This window comes from Scheffersomyces amazonensis (genome assembly GCF_036850825.1).
Source record: "Scheffersomyces amazonensis strain UFMG-HMD-26.3 chromosome Unknown RJT21scaffold_1, whole genome shotgun sequence".
NCBI classification, from domain to species: Eukaryota; Fungi; Ascomycota; class Pichiomycetes; order Serinales; family Debaryomycetaceae; genus Scheffersomyces; species Scheffersomyces amazonensis.
In genome coordinates, this window is record NW_027042741.1 from 2596740 (window position 1) to 2612750 (window position 16011).

Genomic DNA, 16011 nt, shown 5'->3' on the forward strand with positions numbered 1-16011 from the left:
TCAATCTTGTCTCATCTTGCATAATGTTATAGTCTAGAATTGAATCATCTATAAATTTTAAGAAGAAGTCGACTGAGCGTTCTATTTGATACTGAAAGTATGACATTTGTATTTAACTGGCTAAGTAATTGTTTAATCCCTTAATTTCGAAATTCAAAATATGCTGCTTTTATTATGTTTCAGAGCTGCAAAAATCGGTTGTACGAGTTTCATTAACTGCAATGCGATGTGTTAGAGAGTAAGTACTGGGGAGTTTATATCTATATACAGTACTGCATGATATCGTGTGGCAACCTATTTCGTCGTAAAGTCACTAACAGATGTAATTGAGCTTTAGCTCAACTAGCTAGTTTAGCTCAACCTTGGTGCCTAGCCCAATTGGCGCAGTATAGGATCTACTGAGGTCCAACACCAAGATGATGCTACAGGTCGACTTTAGCCAAGTAATCGTACTTGTCTTTTACGTTAAGTCTATTTCGTTCTCTGTATATTGCATAATTCTATATAAATCTAAATATCCACATTTCATGGGATTCACCGTATATTTATACAGTATCATTTAGACCCGAATAAACCCCTAAATGCAGGGTTATTCTCTTACTAATGAAATTGCCTTAACGTTACATTCAATGGCAAGTCGGCCAGGATTTGTATGTATTAAGCCTTACACGCAGGAGTTGGTATGTCGTATCTACTACTACTGATACTCTTTATTGTCACTTATCTTTATACCATTTATATTCCCTCATATCAATTATGTGTGTATCGTATCGATACACTACTCCTTGATTTCCGCTAACTATTTAAGTAAGGTGGATTCCTCCTCCTTTATGAAATAGTTAGGTTTTTATACTCTATCAAATATATACGCTTTCAATTATACTATTAATTCACTATCTATCCTAAAGCTCTATACTATTTGGTCAAACCTACTACATTAACCAACCCCTTCCGTAGAGTAATTGTTAACTTACTCAACCTCTGTCAACACTCTTGTTACATAACCAAACCCCCATATTCTTCAGTCTCAGTATTAATACTAGTCTTCCCATTAGAGACATTAGTACACCGCGTAACTCCAGCGATAACAGAAGCGCGTGGGCAGCGATGTTCACTAAAATAAATAAATCTCACCTATTGCTATCTCTCCTCTACTCCGACTACATCCAAGCATCATGTCTAAAAGCACAGACACCCAACCTTTATTAGGGGGTGATAGCTCAAGTGTATATAACTCTAAAGTTAAGAAATGTGGAGGTATTAAATCTTATATATCATACTTTATTAATGTTATAGCTATTGGTATTATAGGATATTTATTATTTTATAATCCAACACCAGCTCATGCATCTAACCCACAAACAACAGTTGATCCTCAAAAGAAGAAAAATATTATCTTTATGGTAACTGATGGGATGGGTCCAGCATCTTTATCACTTGCAAGATCTTTCCGTCAATATAGAGATCAATTACCAATAAATGATATTTTAACTATTGATAAATATTTAGTGGGATCTTCAAGAACTAGATCAAGTAATTCTTTAGTAACTGATTCTGCTGCTGGTGCAACTGCTTTTGCTTGTGGTTTAAAATCTTATAATGGAGCTATTGGAGTTAATCCTAATAAACAACCTTGTGGAACTATATTAGAAGCTCTTAAATTACAAGGGTATTATACAGGATTAGTAGTTACAACAAGAATTACTGATGCAACTCCAGCATCTTTCAGTTCTCATGTTGATTATAGATCTCAAGAAGATTTAATTGCTGAACATCAATTAGGAGAATATCCATTAGGAAGATCAGTTGATTTAATTTTAGGAGGTGGTAGATGTCATTTTTATCCTCGTAGTATTCCAGGTGGTTGTCGTGCTGATAATAGAAATTTAATAGATGAAGCACAAATTAATGGAGGTTGGAGTTATGTTGGTAATAGAGAACAATTTGATCTTTTACAATCAGGTGAAAATGTTACTTTACCTTTATTAGGTTTATTGGCTGATACTGATATTCCTTATGATATTGATCGTGATTCTAAAGTTTATCCATCATTAGCTGAACAAGTTAAAGTTGCTTTAACTGCTTTATCTAAGGCTACTGAAGATTCCGATAAAGGTTTCTTTTTATTAATTGAAGGTTCAAGAATTGATCATGCTGGTCATCATAATGATCCTGCTGCTCAAGTTAGAGAAGTTTTAGCTTATGATGCTGCTTTTAGAGAAGTTATTAAATTTATTGATGAAACCGAAACTGAAACAGTTGCCATTTCTACCAGTGATCATGAAACTGGTGGTTTAGTTACAGCAAGACAAGTTACTCCAAATTATCCTGATTATTTATGGTATCCAGAAATTTTAGCTAATAGTCAACATTCAGGAGATTTCTTAGCTCATAAACTTGCTTCATTTAAGAATAAAGCCAATACTCAAGAAGTTGATAAATTCATTAAAGAAGAAATTTTAGAAAAGGATATGGGTATTACCAATTATAAAGAATCAGAAATTGAATTAATTAAGAAACAAATTAATAATCCTGGTGAATTATTATATGTTTTAAATGATATTGTTTCATTTAGATCTCAAACTGGTTGGACTACTCGTGGTCATTCTGCTGTAGATGTTAATATTTATGCTTATACTAATTCTCCTGCTATTAAGAATAAATTATATAATCATACAGCTTATGGTGGATTATTAGGTAATCATGAAAATATTGAAATTGGTTCATTTATGGAAGCTATTACAGGATCAGATCTTAGTGCTGTAACCAAATTAGTATCAGATACTAAACATTCTCCCAATGCTGCATTCTTAGAATCAATTCAACAAGAAGGCATTTACGGTGATGAATATCATTCCCATATTTAGGTGTATATGATTAGATTGCTCTTATAGTCATTCGTTAAACCTGTTTTTTTTGCATTCGTTGTAGTTTATACATATTTAAATAAATAAATTATAAATAAATAGTCTTAATCATCGAGTCTTCTATAGTCATTGTTTTCATCTCTATTCCAAATTAGACAAAGTACTATAAGGATCAAATTAAAAGTTCCTAAAATAAAGAATGGTGCAAGAATCCATGAATCACTCAACATACCTCCCAATTTAGTAATAATTAAAATCCCTAATCCTCCACTTAAACTATATAATCCACTTAAAGATCCCATATGATTAGGATCTTCAGATGATGTACTAAGTAAACTCATACTAGTAATAATTATACCTATTTGAGAAATTCCTATAAGACTTACCATCATAAAACATCCAAAAGTATGAGGATCATATAATTCTTCTCCTGAAGATGTTAAACATAATCCATAATTACCAATTAATCCTATTACACCTGAAAATAAAAAAGTTTTGAATTTTCCAACCGATTTCAAATCTATTAAATAACCCCAAACTGGTGCTGAGATCAATGCAACAGTTTGAGCAACTCCAGTTAAAATAGCTGCAAATATATATCCATCATAACAATTCTTCTTATTGGGATATTCAGTAACATCACATAACTTTTGCTTATAGTAATAATTATAAACTATTAAAGGAATAAATACTGATGTAGCAACTGTAGTTGATCTTGCAACAAATGCTCCAACATAAGATAATTGAACTTTATGATTTTCTTTAGATAATTCTATCCCCCTTTGTAATAGTTCGAAATATGAAGGTTTTAATTTAATATTATTATCTTCATTATCATCATCATTATCCCCTAATAATTCATCATGAGATATTTGATTAATCTGTTTGTTCTTGTCATATAAAAATATATGCAACAAGAGGAATGAAAGAAATGCATAACCTGCAATTAAATTATAAGAAGTCTTGAGTCCATCCTTTAAGGTCCAACTTGGATACCAATTAACTAATTTAATTGGTAAAGTAAGAAAGTTAGATACAGCAAATATTGCTCCTAAACCAGTTGAAATACCAATAAGAGCCGCATATTTCCCATTTCTTCTATTGGTGGTAGGAGTAATATCAGTTTGATATTGAAGATCAGGCACTGTTTTCCAGAATACAAATTTTCTGAAGCTGAAATCAGAATTACTTAATTCGTTTAAAAGAACCGTCACTAAACTCATACAACTGGTGACTCCTAATGCGAATAAACATCTGAAAAATATTAAATCTGGTATAACATTTGAACTTAATGTACCATAGCCAATTAAACTAATAGCAATCACAAGGAAACTTAAACTTTGAATCAATTTAGTTCCACTAATACCTTTGGAATTAATCTTATCTACTAAAGTTCCAATTAATGGTGCTGAAATAATGGCAGTTAATTCATCGGCAAATCCTAAAGTTCCGATAGTACTACCAATTTTATCATCAATATTGATTCCTAATACTTCCAGTAAATAAAATGGTTGTGTTGATGATAGAAATACAACAATTGATATACAAGCAAATCCAGCATAATTAAAGGCTACAAGATTGCCTGCTGAATAGTTGTTATTGTTTAACAGCATTGACCCTTCATTCAAATTAGGTACAAACCGTAAATGAAAACCATTTTAGTGCGATTCAGGTTATACTCATTTTATCTTTTTGATCTATCCGAGCTCGGTAACCTATTTCGCACTATACAAAAAATTAGCAATGAACTACTATATGATTCACAATATAACAATATTCTTTAAGTTAAATCCCTCTACATATTTGCTTTACCAAATTACACTTTAAATATAGGGAGACGGATACATGGGAACTTGTGCACCGAATCATATATCAATACTACGGGATTTGATTTGTTATTATGGTATAATGGGTAATACTTCTCCCATAGTCGTCTTGTTTTATATTAATGTATTAACGCTCTTCCCCTCTTTTCCATAAAATTTTGTATATCAGAAATTACTAATCATATATATTAACTTCGGGAATATCGTCAATATTCCACCCTTACTTCAGTTTGGTTAACTTTGGCTAATTCTGGTTATAGGTTTGCAACCTCAGTTCTGTTCCGGAGACCTAAAGTTTAAGCCCAACTTTAAGCGCAAACAATTTTACAGGTTAGATTTTCCGTCGATCATTCCGGTGACTAACCTGCAATATGGGCTGACTTTTCCACGGAATGCAATAAAGATAGAATATCTGTAAGTCAGAAGATCTTAAATATATTCTATTTTAGGAACTATTTACATAATTAAGAGCATTCCCAGTTCAAGTATAGTGCATTATAATTTAATTTTAAATCGAATTAATTCTAATTGTGTTTCTTTAAATGGTTATGTATTGGTTTTATGGGCTTTACAATTTCAACTATATGCTTTATATATAGCCTAAATTCATAACCAACTAATGGTCTTGCATTATGCTTCTTCTTGTTTTGAATAGGTCAACATCATTTACAAATTAAATTCTTTAAACATTCTCTCTATTATACATTTTCTTTTCAGTACTTGTCGTATAATCAGTAGTCAAAAAATCCAACATTAACAATTCTGCGTTAATTAACTAATTATTTGACCTGATTAGTGATAATCACATAGCCTTGACAATAGCCAGGTGTCCGGAACAGATTCATAGTATAAACAAATGCAATGCAGTAAGTACGAAATGCATTCCTAAGCATTTGGCCTGGAAAACCGGAAACGTAAGAATTATTTTTTTAAGGCGTTTCTTTTTTCGCAGCTGACGAACCAGGCACGTCATTGCTATGGGATGAGGAACGGCTACTAATGTGGACTGAGTGGTCATTTATATAAAAGGCAAATATAATCGCTACTATGATTGAATTGATTTATGAGTTTTCGATATGTAATTGACTCAATCTCATTGTCAAAAAGACATAACAACATTAATATTAAATTTACGTTTCTTTCATACACATATTCATATTTTAAACTATGAGTAGACCTGATCAAATTTCTATATCGAGTAGTGTTCAAGATGAAGAGGAATTCATTCCTAGACAATTTGAAGCTACTGATGCTCAATCTGAAATATCACCTATAAATTCGAGATTTAGTGGTGTTGGTTCTGAAAGAAATTTAAGAATTACTAGAACGGAAACAACAAAATCATTACAAGATTTAGGTATTTCGAGTGATGTACCTATTGGAGATGTTAATGCTCCACCAGTGGAAGCTGCAATTTTTCCAGAAGAATATACTCTAGAAACTAGTACAGGTTTAGTCCCAGTACAGACATTACAAGAGTTAGGTAGAATAAAATCAAATATTGCAAGAAAAGAGCTTAGTCGTCCCCGAACATCATCGGTCGCATCTGGTGAAAGTCTTAACGAATACGATGAAGAATCTAGTTCGACAGATGAAACAAAAGTTCACGGGACTAATCTCAAGAAAATAGCAACTAAATTCGATAATTTTGATCCAGATATTGAATTTGTTACTTTTCTTATAAATGATCCAGCAAATCCTCATAATTGGTCTATGACTTGGAAATGGCTTTATACTATCATTTTATCTATATTTGTTATTTCAGCTGCATATGGTTCATCATGTTTGGCTACCGGATTACCTACAGTTAATGCTAAATTTGGCGTTTCAACTGAAGTATCAACTTTAACTGTATCCTTGATGGTTTTAGGTTTTAGTATTGGACCATTAATTTGGGCTCCATTATCAGAACAAATAGGTAGAAGACCTGTTTATTTCATTTCATTTGGTTTGTACGTTCTTTTCAACGTTCCTTGTGCAGTTGCAAAAAATATCGGTACTTTATTAGTATGTCGTTTCTTGTGTGGTGTGTTTGCTAGTTCTGCCTTAACAAATGTTGGTGCAAGTTTAGTTGATATTCATAATGAAACTAGATCATTAGCTATTGCTTTCTTTTCTTTTGCTCCTTATTCTGGTCCAGTATTAGGAGGTATTGTTAATGGTTTCGTAAGTGTAAGTACACATAGATTTGATCTCATTATTTGGGTGAACATGGCTTTTGCAGGTGTTATGTGGCTTATAGTTGCTTCGATTCCCGAAACTTATGCTCCAGTTATATTAAAGAGGAGGGCTCAAAAATTAAGAAAAGAAACTGGTAATGATAAAATCATGACAGAACAAGAAGCTACACCATTATCAATCATGGAATTAATAAATGATTGCTTAATTAGACCATTGAAATTTATTGTTCAAGAGCCTGTTTTGGATTTAGTATGTGCATTTGTTGCTCTTATCTATGCCATGCTTTATGCATTTTTCTTTGCTTATCCTGTCATTTTCAATGAATTATATGGTTTTGAAGATAACAAGATTGGTTTGATGTTCATTCCTATTTTGATTGGAGCAGGTTTGGCATTAACTACAACTCCAATTCTTGAAAAAAGGTATATGGCTATGACTAAGAGAAGAACTCCAGTTCCTGAAGATAGATTAATTGGAGCTATGATTGGATCTCCATTCCCATGCATTGCTTTATTTATTTTAGGGGCTACATCATATAAACATATTATTTGGGTTGGACCAGCTTCATCAGGTATTGCCTTTGGTTATGGTATGGTTTTAATTTATTATTCATTAAATAACTATATCATTGATACTTATGCCAAATATGCTGCTTCTGCATTAGCTACTAAAGTGTTCTTAAGAAGTGCTGGTGGTGCTGCATTCCCATTATTTATAACTCAAATGTATCATAGATTAGGTTTGCAATGGGCTAGTTGGTTATTAGCCTTTATTTGTTTGGCCATGATATTAATTCCTTATACCTTCTATATGTTTGGTAAGGGTCTCAGAGCCAAACTATGCAAAGAAGATTATTCTGCCGTTCATTATTAATGGTAGTAATTTACTAATTAACCAAATAATACATTTTATTTATTAGATATATTTTTATTTTATATTTATTAGAAAATCGTTTAACTTAATACAAATTAATAGATTATGCTTAATTACCAAAATAAGTAATATGTAATTAAATAATAATTAAATATTAAACCTTCTTCACTCAGACGAGTAGCAACAATTGTTTACCCCTTAATGTAACATATATTATTTACATTTAAACTCCGAGAATCTTCAAATACCGCCAAAGCCGTCATAGCTGCAGTCCCCTTTTTATTTTGAGGCAAGTGCGCTCACGTGACTGCAAATCTATTTGTCAAAAATAATTGCGTTCCAGGACAGGCAACGAGCTGAAAAAATCTGTTTGACCTTTGTGAAGAAAAGGTGGTTCAAGTAGAACACCACAGTAGAAGGAAATAGTGAATGAGAACTAGAAGTTTATGGACCATACTTTGACGTAAAATAATGATCCAAATCCTAATAACTTTTATACCCTCACTATGTTGGATACTTTATCGATGTTATCAGATCTTGAGAACTCCAGTAGAAGAGATCATTCAAGATTTAAGTATTGAAATACCTCATCGTCCTAATGTATACATTGATTCTATTAATGAAACTAGTGTAGTATTACATTGGGATATTGATAGAATTGTAGGTGAGAATTTATATTATGTCATTGTAATAAATGGTCAAGAAGTTGCCACTATTACTAGTACATCATGTAAATTGAATAGCTTGGAACCAAAACAATTATATCAAATAGAAGTTATAGCTATTAATAGTATAACCAATTTTAAATCTCAATCTAAACTTGTATTAATCCAAACGTTTGATAAAGAAGATCCTAAATTTTCATTCGCTAACGATGAAGAAATGCTCAATCAAGATTCCTTTGAAGAAACATTTACTAAAAACATTATTGCATCCACAAATATTGATACATCAAATATTACTGATAGTAAAGATTTCGATCACGCAACTAATGAAATAGTGGAGAATCTTACAGTTGAAAAGATTCAAAACATTTCTGATCCAGATATTTTAAATGACTATTTACGTATTCTACAAAATGAAGTAATAAAAATTAATTTGGAATATAAAAATCATCAAGCATCTTTAACAAAAGAATTAGATAGTCTCCAGATAGAATATAAACTTCATAAACAAGAATATGACGAAGAAACAGACAATAAAGCAAAGAAAGATCTGAATGTTAAATCATTAGAAAAGTCAAAGGACAAGTTGACCTTTCAAAAATCAAAATTAATTAATCAAAAGAATGCATTAAGTTCTTCCATTGAATTATTACATAAAAAATTAGATGAGTATCAAGTAAAAGTCAAAAAGTTAACTGAAAGAAATACTATTCATCTAAAAAATGAAAAAAATGATATTAAGAAGATTCAACAAGAAATTTCCAAAACTGAAGAATCCATTAAGAATGTCAAGGTTGAAAATGATTTACTAGAAGAACATTCAAAGACTTTACAAATTGAAAAGAAAGAATTATCTGTGTTACTTTCTCAAATAAAGCCACTTGTAGATATCATTAATTCACCTTTACCAAACGAAGATTCTGTGGGCCACCCTCCATCAATTAATTATCATTCAGCAAATAATTCTGTGACAAATTTGGTCGCACAATCAAATCCTTCATCATCATCTCCATCCCCAGCACCTGTCCAAGCTGCCTTGGCTAATAATGCTACTCTCTTTAATAAAGATGGAAGTATTAATAAAGTTATTCTTGATACTTTAGTGAAATTATTTGAGATTGTACCATCTTGGGAAGATGAAATTATGAGAGAAATTCATACTTGTCAAACATTGGAGAATAATTGGAAAGAATCTTTTCAACTCGCTATTAAAAAGTATGTTTCTATGCATCAATCATTACAAATTGCAAAACAAAATAAAGATAAACAATATCAACCTGTTAAATTAACAGAATATCAAGCTTCAATTGACTTTGGAGGATTTGCGAATGCATTACCAAAGGTCAAGTATGGAACTCTTTCAAAGAGAAATTTTTCTCCTTCACTGGAGGATAATTATGCACAAGCATTTTCTAACAAAAACATAGTTAACAGTGTTAATAATGTTAAATCAACTGTTAATGTTGATGGAGGTAATACCAATAATAATAATAATAATTTTACTCCAGTTAATGCCAATACAACTAATAATTTAACTAACTTTTACAGTCATTACAGTCAAGTGTACACTCCTGAAGCTGATGTAATTGATAATTCCATTGACCAAATTTCAGATTTGGAGCATCCACAACCATTACAGCAATATCAAAGCATTGATCAGTATCAATTACAGTCTCTGTTGGTTAATCAACAGCAGCAATCTCAAGTACTTCAATCTCAACCATTGTACGATCAAATGAATTTAGAACAATATAGATCTGCATTTGAACCAATTCTTGAACCGGTATCGTCAGCATATCAATCTCCTCCCACATTACAAGTGGATACCCATCAATATTTCGGCCCAACAGCTACAAGTGCAAATCAGTTTGATAACTCATCGTATGCGTTACTTCAAGGTCAGCAAAACACGCATATTACGCCAGGCCTTACACAATCTCAATCACTTGGATTTCCTTATGATGACCTGATCTATACCACTGAAATTCAATCACCAAATGGTGATGCACAATCTTTTAATCTAGCATACAATTCACAGAACTTAAGTACAAGCGCCATTGGCGGTGGTACTAGTTCTTTGTATAATTATACTTCTCCAATCATGGCTCGTCCTACTTTAACAGGAACTCCAATTAGTACAACTGCCAGTCTTGCTACTGGTACAGGGAATAGTAATATGTGGAGTGCAAATAATTTATCAATGTTTGGTAATAATCCTTCTTCCACTACTGATAAGTTAACTACACCATCGATTAATTCAACAAATGACTTTGTCTTTAACAATGCAGGTGGGGATTCTACCCATTCAGCCGGTGCAACAAGTGCTTCTTCATTTTTCATGACACCCACATCGTCATCATCAAAGAGTATTTGGACAGATGACCCCAATGAACTCACGAGCTCTACGTCAACAGTTATCGCATCTACAACTGGAGGGTTACAACCAAGTCAATCTCATCACACTAGAACTGTGTCCAGTAATAGTCAAATTTGGAGAAACGATACTGGTGCTAGTAATACCAATCATCTCTTCAATTTAGGAGGTGTTTTCGGCAATTCGAACTTAAGTTTACATTTGCCGCCTAATCTTTCAACTCCACAAAGTTCCGGTACAAATGGGTTATATGGTAATGTTGCCGGTACTACGAATTCGGGATCCACAAATATATCTAGTGGAAGCAATGGAACTACAAGCTTTCCAACAACTTTTGGTCAACCTTTGCAATCTCGGAATGATGAAAAGGATTCTTCTACATAATCGTAATAGTACATTCGGTGTGCTATTGCGCCTCTTTTGCACTTTTAAAGTCACTCTTATATATCGCATAGAATAGCATGTAAATAAGAACTAATACAACAAAACGGTATGGTATTAACACATGATTTAAGCCTTAAATGAATGTAGAACAATAGAGTTATAAAAATGTGGAGTCCACTTGTAAGTTTCCATACTTTAATTCTTAGAATGCTCGTCCATAGCTTCCCAATCATAGTTTTAAGCTTAGATGATCTTATAAAAAGTGAGTCGCAACTTTCGGCTATCGAAGGAAATTTTGAGAGAGACAAATTATAAGGACAAATTTATAGAATCCCGAATGATTCCTACTTTGAACTGTAAGTAAATATAGAGACTAAGGCGTAACTGAATAGGGGAGAATATCAGGGGTCAATTTAACATTAAAAATAGAGGGTAAACCCCAAACTTGGCTACAGGAGTCAAAAATACCAAGAGTAAATGTATATAGACTGATAAGCAAAGTATGCAGAAGAGAAGTAAGATGTCAAAAAAGGTCAACGGAGTTAAAAATTTGAAGAATATGGGGTTTTATCAAAATAGTTTAATGCTTATTGTGGTTGTGTGGTACGGAAACGGCCGTATGACCACAAGTGAAGAGTGGAGTCAATTGAGTTTAAGTTTTAGTTTTCGCCAGCGATCTTAAAAATGACAGGCCATGGATATATCATTCAATATTCTTATTAAATTATTGAGGATATATACAGGAGAAGGTAGTTATAGGGGTTTGAATTGATTTAGTATTTAGTGGCTGGAAATATACAGAGGGGAGGGGAGAGACTCGGTGTTTGAAAGAAAATAAGATAAGTCATTCACTCAACAATTATAGGCGTACATAAAATAACCTATACATATATAATATTGCTGTTGTAGTGTATGCCTCAATCGGGTCTCTAAATTTGTATAAGGCTTATATATTTAGTAAGTACTACTAATACAATACATTTGACATAATCCCGTTACTAGCGCAAAAAGGGCTGTGAACGGCAAAACGAGAGCTCGCCCTACTGTTTGCGGCATAATGCGCCTAAAAAGCCCAAGCGGAATCTGTCAGTGCTGCGAAAAAAAAATAAAAAGGCTCAAGAGATGAGAAAACGGAAAGAAAAAAAGAAATTTTCGGGTATGAGTAACACAGGAGAGGAGATGATAGAGTCATAGAGATGTATATCTACCAATATGGAAAGTATATAGAGACTTTGGGTAAAAGAAGGGGTTTGCTGTAATCTTAATAATATTTTGTTTTCTTTTCTTTTCTCTTCTCTCTTTTTAAACTATTTTACATTACTTGGCCGTAACAGTTTGTGTTCCTGCTTTAAAGCATATAAATCACCAGCTTCCTAAATATTTTCAAATTATAAATAATATCATTTTGAAAGGTGATTTTGAAAAGTATCGTAAGCTTTAACTTTCTCTGTTAGAAGAAATTTATTTCCAATAGTTCAACTACATTATAGAACTTTGTTTAAACTATACTCACCATCCGAGTGCTACCGATTGCAAATCACATCCAACATCGGATTATTAATAATATGACTGCTGACGAAGAAGAACAATTTGTAACACACAACGAATTCAGAAGTGATACGTTCACAGTTCCAACTCGTGATATGATCGAGTACGGATATTTAACCAGTACTTATGGTGATTCTGTTTATAAAGAAGATGAAATAACACTTGAGTTAGAACAAAAAATGAAAGATTTGACTGGTAAACCAGCTGCATTATTCTGTGTAAGTGGAACTATGTCAAACCAAATTGGATTAAGAGCAAACCTTTATCAACCTCCATATAGTATATTATGTGATCACAGATCTCATGTCTTCCTTCATGAAGCTGGTGGATTAGCTACATTGTCTCAAGCTATGGTTCATCCAGTTATTCCAACCAATGGAGATTACTTGACTTTTGAAGATGTCCTTAATAATATTACTTTAGATGATGGAGATATACATGCTGCTCCTACTAAAGTTATTTCATTAGAAAATACTTTACATGGAATAATAATGCCAATTGATGAGATTCGTAAAATTTCCGCATTTTGTAAAGAGAATAATATTAAATTACATTTGGATGGTGCAAGAATATGGAATGCTTCTGCTGAAACTGGTATAACTATTAAAGAATACTGTTCACATTTTGATAGTGTCTCATTATGTCTTTCTAAATCATTAGGAGCTCCAATGGGATCAATTTTAGTTGGAGATACTAAATTTATCGACAAAGCTAACCACTTTAAGAAACAATGTGGTGGTGGTATAAGGCAAGCCGGTATAGTTACATCCATGGCTATTTATGCTATCGAGCATAATTTCCAACGTCTTAAAAAATCTCATGAATTTGCCAAACAAGTTGGTAAATTCTGCATTGATAATGGAATTAAATTAGAATCACCAGTACATACTAACTTTGTATTCCTTGATATAAAAGGTAGTGGAATAGATGATGTTTATTTGATTGATTTAGCTAAATCAAAATATGATCTTAAATTAATGGGAGGAAGAATTGCCTTCCATTTCCAATTAAGTCAAAAAAGTGTTGATAAGATTAAAGAATGTATATTAGAGGCATATAAATACAGTATCGAACATCCTCCAAAAGTTAATTTAAAAAATAATAAAAAGATGTATAATTATGAAGCTATGAGTACACAACCAGCAATCAGTATTTAACTCATTTTCCCAATTTATGACTAGAACATATTATCTTAATAGAATAGAGAAATTAATAATATACAAATAATGATAATAATATATGTAGATATTGCAACCAGTTGTCATTTGTACCTTTTAACCTATTTGGGATGCAAATTAATTCGATAAGAATTAACCTTTATGTATTGCGTCATGGATGTAACTGGTTTGCACGTGGCGATGCCTCCATACACCCGTATTTACTCCCCAATATATCTCTCATACACTCAATCGATAACCGTGTATCAATATGAATTTCATTAGTAATTTGAATTCATTCTTAATTAATTTGATTATTCAATTATTTAGTATTCCTATCACATCTTAAAGATCATAGACCTTCGTGACTTACTTTTTACGTATATACTAAGAAAAAAAGAGAACATAGTACGGCTTCTGTCAAATCTTTTTTTTTTGTAAAGCACGAGGTAGTGACACATCGGAGTTCGTTTCAAGTTAAAGTACAAGTACCAACTCCCAACTGATTAATACCTATAAGTAGTGATATTGTTATAAATTACATGAGTAGTGATACCATTAATGAAGCTACAGACCCTTTGGGTTTGTTAAGTGAAGGTAATGGTGAAATTAAAAAGGGTAGTTTTAGTTCTACTACATCTAGTGCTACTATTCATAGTGATGAAGATTATAAAAGGATTAATGGACAAGATGATAGTATGGAAACTGATGCGGAATATTTATCATCATCTGCCTCATCTATTAATGGATCTAGTATAGGATTACAACGTAGTGATTCAACTAATTCAGTAGCCTATATTGATCTCGGAAAATTATTATTTGTTAATGATTTTGATTTCGGATTAAATTTAGACTCTATGAGTGATAAAACTAGACAAAGATTTAATAATATGAAAGAGAAAACTAAGGAAAAATTTAGTATGAATCAACGTTCAGTCGAATTCATTAAATTACAAGAAACTTTCCAAAACAGTTTAACTAAATTTGATCAAAGAGTTCATAAGAATTTAAGATCTTCAACCACTGAGAAATTCTTTTATGCAGCAGCATTATTCATTATACTATTTGCTGGTTTTATAATAGGGAAATACCCTATTTATTTCCCTCTTTTCCATACTGTTATATTTTCAATATTAATTCCAATTAGATTCTATTCATTCTTCAAAATATCTTATGAATATTATCTTGCAGATTTATGTTATTATGTCAATGTACTTTTAATGATGTTTATTTGGTTATTCCCTTATTCTCCAACTTTATTCATCTCAGTATTCTCATTATCATTAGGAACACTATCTTTTGCTGTGATTACTTGGAGAAACTCACTTGTCTTACATTCTATAGATAAAACTACATCATCATTTATTCATGTTATGCCTCCAGTTACTATGTTTGTATTAACTCATGAGATGCCAATTGAACATATTAAAGTCAGATATCCAGCCATTGCTTCCATTGATAATTGGGATTTCTTTAGTGGAATTTTCTGGACTTCAGTATATTATACTATTTGGCAAGTGTCTTATCATTTCTTTATTACTATAAGAAAAAGAGATAAAATTGCTCAAGGTAAAGTTACATCCTTTACTTATTTAAAGAATAAAAATAAAAATACTGCGTTAGGAAGATTTGTTAATTCTTTACCTTATACTTGGGCACAAGTTGTTGCATTTTCTTTAATTCAATTCTTCTATCAAATATTGGCAATGATGTTATGTCCTATTTGGTTTAGATATAAACATGCTTGTGGAGCATTTGTAACTTTCATCTTTGTATGGGCATCTTATAATGGTGCTACATATTATATTGATGTATTTGGAAAGAGATTTGAGAAGGAAGTTAGTAAGTTAAAGGATGAAATTAAGAATTTACAACAAGAGAATGAAAAATTACAATATTCTCCAATTAATAGACCTCAACCAAGCCCAGAAGATATAAATTTAAAACCATTTAGTCTACCAGAGGCTGTGATTGAAGAATCAGAAGAAGTTCATAAAACTCTCTGAGAGATTATTATCTTACTATTCTATTAACGTCATTATACGCTCGTTCACTTCTGCTTTACATATTTACTTTTTGATTTGGTATACTTCTCCTGGACTAACTTTAGCTTGTTAATGTTATTATATTATTATC

General features: G+C 31.9%; 6 protein-coding genes across 6 annotated transcripts; 5 read left to right on the top strand and 1 right to left on the bottom strand. All coding sequences in view use genetic code 12, as the record gives it.

Moving 5' to 3' along the window:
* Positions 1 to 1175: 1175 nt before the first annotated feature.
* On the top strand, positions 1176 to 2867 carry RJT21DRAFT_129459 (alkaline phosphatase; the record flags this gene model as incomplete). The annotated part of the gene is made up of 1 exon (XM_064882962.1): positions 1176 to 2867. The coding sequence occupies one exon, from the start codon at positions 1176 to 1178 to the stop codon at positions 2865 to 2867; it is 1692 nt and encodes a 563-aa protein (XP_064741541.1).
* Positions 2868 to 2919: 52 nt separating this feature from the next.
* RJT21DRAFT_15487 (uncharacterized protein) lies at positions 2920 to 4839 on the bottom strand. The gene has a single exon (XM_064883486.1). It carries the CDS (start codon positions 4478 to 4480, stop codon positions 2972 to 2974), a length of 1509 nt encoding a protein of 502 aa, XP_064741542.1. The 5' UTR covers positions 4481 to 4839; the 3' UTR covers positions 2920 to 2971.
* Positions 4840 to 5742: 903 nt separating this feature from the next.
* TPO3 (spermine transporter) lies at positions 5743 to 7900 on the top strand. The gene has a single exon (XM_064880858.1). It carries the CDS (start codon positions 5861 to 5863, stop codon positions 7745 to 7747), a length of 1887 nt encoding a protein of 628 aa, XP_064741543.1. The 5' UTR covers positions 5743 to 5860; the 3' UTR covers positions 7748 to 7900.
* RJT21DRAFT_117863 (uncharacterized protein) lies at positions 7901 to 11338 on the top strand. Its single transcript, XM_064880859.1, has one exon. It carries the CDS (start codon positions 8219 to 8221, stop codon positions 11168 to 11170), a length of 2952 nt encoding a protein of 983 aa, XP_064741544.1. The 5' UTR covers positions 7901 to 8218; the 3' UTR covers positions 11171 to 11338.
* Positions 11339 to 12473: 1135 nt separating this feature from the next.
* Positions 12474 to 13957, top strand: GLY1 (Gly1p). The gene has a single exon (XM_064880860.1). It carries the CDS (start codon positions 12736 to 12738, stop codon positions 13873 to 13875), a length of 1140 nt encoding a protein of 379 aa, XP_064741545.1. The 5' UTR covers positions 12474 to 12735; the 3' UTR covers positions 13876 to 13957.
* RJT21DRAFT_117867 (glycerophosphocholine acyltransferase) lies at positions 13958 to 16000 on the top strand. The gene has a single exon (XM_064880861.1). It carries the CDS (start codon positions 14418 to 14420, stop codon positions 15879 to 15881), a length of 1464 nt encoding a protein of 487 aa, XP_064741546.1. The 5' UTR covers positions 13958 to 14417; the 3' UTR covers positions 15882 to 16000.
* Positions 16001 to 16011: the final 11 nt, after the last annotated feature.